Genomic DNA, 5,000 nt, shown 5'->3' with positions numbered 1-5,000 from the left:
GTCATTGGACACATGATTTATTAATTTTATAGAAATGTCTTGCTTAGTATCTGAATGATGATTAGATAGTGTTGGAAATTTGTTGTTATGTTGCAAAACACTCATACTTAATGCAAGTGTTTATGTAAAAAGACATTGTTATTTGATAAATGATTCAAGTATTTTTTGGTTTACCTAATTCACTGCTTTTATTCTTTCATAGTTTGTGTGAGGGGGGCATTTTTAGTCATTATTATGTATCTCTGTCTGTCTGGTTTTATATGAATATATCTATATCAATACAATATATGTGTGTGTGTGTGTGTGTGTGTGTGTGTGTGTGTGTGTGTGTGTGTGTGTGTGTGTGTGTGTGTGTGTGTGTGTGTGTGATATGTTTTTATCTGTAGAACAGAATAAGAAAAATATTTCGCTTAGCTAAAAGATCCAAATGTACTACCTCACACTATCATGCATTGCAAGTAATTTTTCGGTTTAACTGTTCTCTCTCTCTCTCTTTAACCTATTTTCTTGCTTCCAAATAATTCCAGGGCTAGTGAAAGAAGCATCACTGTTTATGATCTAACCAACAAGTTGGTGGCCCTGAGCACAAAGGTGAGGGGGTTAGCAGGGGTCGTAGGTGAATGGGGAGGCCTCTACCTGGTCACAACAGAGCCAGCTATGGTGCACATGTCAGAGAAAGACCTCCAGAGCAAGTTCCAACTACTCTTCAAGAAAAATCAGTTTGATATTGCAATAAGGTAAGGCTAATCGAAGATCTTGCTTGGTTTTATGTAAAGTTGGCAAGGAAGGTTTATCATCCTAGGATCTTTTTATGCACACTTTGGGAGCAGTGCAAAGTTTCTGTGAAGGCTTAATAGTGCAAAAACCATATGGATGATATGAACTGAAAGAATAACCTTTCTCTCTTTTTTTCTGACACAGTCTGGCAAAAACACAGTGCTGTGACCAAGAGGAGGTGGCTGAAATCCTGCGTCAGTATGGAGATTGGTTATACAGCAAGGGCAACCATCCAGCTGCAATGGACCAGTATATCAAGACAATCCCACATCTTGAACCATCATATGTTATAAGAAAGGTAGGGTTAATATCATAACAAGTTTCTCTTGAAGGAAAAATTCTTGAAGTAGTTCTATATTTGTTTCATATAAGGTAAAGAAGATTGGTTTGTCTTTTATATCATGCTTATATATATATATATATATATATATATTTTTTTTTTTTTTTTTTTTTTTTTTTTAATATATATTCATAAAGATGTATTGAGAAACTGAGATAGTAAGGAAAAGAGGTTTGTGTATAAATCTTCCAATTATGTTTTATGTTGTAATTGGAACATTTCAATATATTTCTTATATTGCAGTATTTAGACACTCAACATATTCACAATTTGACAACATACCTCCAAGCTTTGCACCGTTCTGGGTCAGCCACAGCAGATCACACAAGTCTTCTACTGAACTGTTATACACGCCTGAGAGACACCCAGCAGTTGGATGAGTTCATTATGGTAAGTGAAGAAATATTAATTGAAGATATCTTGGTAAATGTCTCTAAAACATTCAGATGCAGTTATGTGGCTGTTAGTATTAAAGCTTTAACCCAATGCCTCCAGGAGAATGCTGTGCTCATGTTTTTATTATAGCTGGCTCTGCTAGTGGTTAGCCTGATTTCATCTTTCCTGGAATTGGTGGGAATTTTTTTTTTTTTTTTTACTGATGCTATGAATGTTGATGGTGTTATTTTTATTATAGACATTATAATTACTATAATGCTATAAACATTATTAAGAGCAAAATAAGATAATGTAAAATACTTTTGTAAATCAAGGAAAAGGGTAAACGGGCAAGACAGGCAGTAATCATAATTGGTAACTTAGTACAAGTGTAGCCATCTATGTATAAAACCAAATATTGAAGTAAACTCACAGTGGGCATGGCATGTACATACTTGCCCTGTCGGCATTGGGTTAATTTCTGTCATCAAAGTATGAAGACTTAAGCCTTTTCTCTACATTTACTTAACAGAGCAAAGATGGGGCTGTGGATTGTGATGTAGAGCTTGGAGTGCGTGTGTGCCGCAGTGCCGGATACTATGACCATGCTCTGGCTCTTGCAGCTAAACACAAGCTACATCATCATCACCTTGCAATCCTCATTGATGATAAAAAGGATTATGTTGCAGCATTAAGGTGTGTGCTTTATATAAATAGAGCTAGATATTTATATATGTGGATACACATATATAATTTTTTGAAATAGATGCCATTGTGATTGTTATTTTCCTTACATGCTTTAAATCTAACAGGTATATTAAAACTCTGGACTTTGAGGAAGCTAAATCAAGTGTAATGAGGTATGGATCAGTGCTGCTGAATCATGTGGCTGATGAGACAACAGAGCTTTTAATAAGACTTTGTACTGACTACAAGCCAAGCAACACGCCCCTTATCAAAGAGGTAAGTTCTGCAGTAATTTATTTGAAAATGCAACCATAAGTAGTAATAATCCTTTAAATATATTTGACACAAGGTACGACTTTCAATTATTATTTTAAGTAAAAGATTTCATTTTCTACAGGATTTTTTATTAATCAGATTTTGGTAACAAATCTTAAAAGAGGAGATTTTCCAAAAGAAGCATACAGCTATTCATATATATTCACCTTTTGTGTCAAACTGTAATGTTTCATAGAACCTAACTTGCACTGGTTAAGTAGTGTCTCTCTTTAGGGTTCATTGGATGGCTACCTAACCCCAGAGGAACCAGTGTATGGGGATCCAGAGGAATTTGAATACCTTTTAGTGGGCCATAGTGAGCAAGCCATTGCATTCCTTGAGAAGATGGCAACTATTCCTGGGAAACTGTCAGACAAGCTTTATACAACCCTCCTAGCAGAGTATTTGCACCAGTATGGACTAGCCCCAGAAGGTAATAATGACATAGGCATGAAGAAACTTTTTAGTGTAGGCATAATATTTCAAGTATTATTGTGAATAAGTTGGCTTTTGAAACAAGTCATAATGGATATATGCATGATTTTTTTCAAGATGTTAAATGGATGATTATAATGTCATCTTCCATTGGGTTCCAGGTCAGGGACAGGTGGTACTAGGTGAAAAGATTATGGAATTGCTGCGTAATACAGAGAGTGGTTGTAGCCGTGACCATGCCCTACTCTTGTGTGATAAGCATCAGTTTTATGATGGGAAGCTTCTTCTGTGGGAGCAAGCAGGGATGTAAGTTTGTGTCTGTCTGTGTATATATATATGTGTGTGTGTGTGTGTGTGTGTGTGTGTGTGTGTGCCCCTTAATCCCTTGCTTGATGTTGTCGTGAAGGGCTTAGGAGATGGGGACTGAGGCCCAATGTGGGAAATCACCCCTCCCTTGGTCCTCAGCCTTCACCTCAACTAGTTTTGCAGGGTCTTTTCATCTCCTCCTTTCATTTACCTTTTCTTCATGCCCTTATTCTGTCCACTTATCCTAATTGTTAAACTCCTTTTTGCCATTTTTGCCATAGTATTTTATAATAATGCTTCATCCTCCCTTAACTCTTTCTCCTTCTAGCAACCTTAACCTTATACTATACCCCCTCTCTACCCTTTTCACAACCATACTACCTTTTAGTATTGTTCAGCCTTGAACTCAACCCTAATCATTAACTCATTCCAAACCCTTTTCCTTACTCTAATTTCCCGTAACACCATATTATCTTTGATGTCATATAGCACTTTCTTACCTGAGGGCTTTCCCCCCAAGCCTCATGCTATCACTATATTTTGAATATGTCACTCATGACCTTAGATGTTAATGTGTCAAAAAATGTTAAATGAATAAATAAATGTGTATATATATATATATATATATACATACATATATATATATATATATATATATATATATTTATATATATATATGTATATACATACATATACATATACATATACATGTGTGTGTGTGTGTGTGTGTGTGTGTGTGTGTGTGTGTGTGTGTGTGTGTGTGTGTGTGTGTGTGTGTGTGTGTGTGTGTGTGTGTGTATGTGTGTCTGTGTGTCTGTCTGTCTGTCTGTCTGTCTGTCTGTCTGTCTGTCTGTCTGTCTGTCTGTCTGTCTGTCTGTCTGACTGTCTGACTGTCTGTCTGTCTGTCTTATATATATGTATATGTATGTATATAATATATATATATTATATATGTGTATATATATATGCATATACTTATGTATATACATACATTATATAGATAGATAGATATGTATATATGTATGTATATATATCAAAATATAAATAAAAATATAAATAAAAATATAAATAATAATATAATATAATAATATAATATAATATGATATAATATGATATAATGTGATATAATATAATATAATATAATATATATATATATATACATATACATACATATATATACATATACATACATATACATGCATATCTATATATATATATATATATATATATATATATATATGTATATATGTATATATATGTATATATATGTATATATATGTATATATATGTATATATATACATATACATATACATACACATACACATACACATACACATACACATACACATACACATACACATACACATACACATACACATACACATACATACATACATACATACATACATACATACATACATACATACATACATACATACATACATACATACATACATACATACACACATACACACATACACACATACATATTTATATATATATATATATATATATATATTCCTCTCCTGCTTGATTTCCATTTTTCATTTACTTTAAGGAAAAGGTAAAGCCAATATGAATTATCATGTTGCCTTTATTGTCATTATAATTTTGTTATTATTAGTATTATTGAGAGCCAATATTGTAGGCATATGTACTGTAATAAGTTATATACTGTTTAAATGTCAGCAAGTGTGTGTGTGCGTGTTCATGTGCGTGTGCGTGTGCGTGTGCGTGTGCGTGTGCGTGTGTACATGTATGCAT

At 33.6% G+C, this 5,000-nt stretch overlaps 1 protein-coding gene across 3 annotated transcripts in view; it reads left to right on the top strand.

The window, feature by feature from the left end:
• LOC125035339 (vacuolar protein sorting-associated protein 11 homolog) overlaps positions 1-5,000 on the top strand; it is a 20,198-nt gene that overhangs the window by 9,614 nt on the left and 5,584 nt on the right. For all 3 annotated transcript variants that reach the window (XM_047627661.1, XM_047627662.1, XM_047627660.1), the window contains 7 exons: positions 528-737; positions 922-1,075; positions 1,361-1,507; positions 2,025-2,188; positions 2,305-2,455; positions 2,729-2,927; positions 3,091-3,235. In XM_047627661.1, coding sequence (XP_047483617.1) covers positions 528-737; positions 922-1,075; positions 1,361-1,507; positions 2,025-2,188; positions 2,305-2,455; positions 2,729-2,927; positions 3,091-3,235 — 1,170 coding nt within the window. The remainder of the gene's footprint in view (positions 1-527; positions 738-921; positions 1,076-1,360; positions 1,508-2,024; positions 2,189-2,304; positions 2,456-2,728; positions 2,928-3,090; positions 3,236-5,000) is intronic.

This window comes from Penaeus chinensis, chromosome 19 (genome assembly GCF_019202785.1).
Source record: "Penaeus chinensis breed Huanghai No. 1 chromosome 19, ASM1920278v2, whole genome shotgun sequence".
Lineage (NCBI taxonomy): Eukaryota > Metazoa > Arthropoda > Malacostraca > Decapoda > Penaeidae > Penaeus > Penaeus chinensis.
The sequence above is the reverse complement of the archived record's forward strand: the minus strand, read 5'-3'. Positions and strand labels throughout refer to the sequence as shown.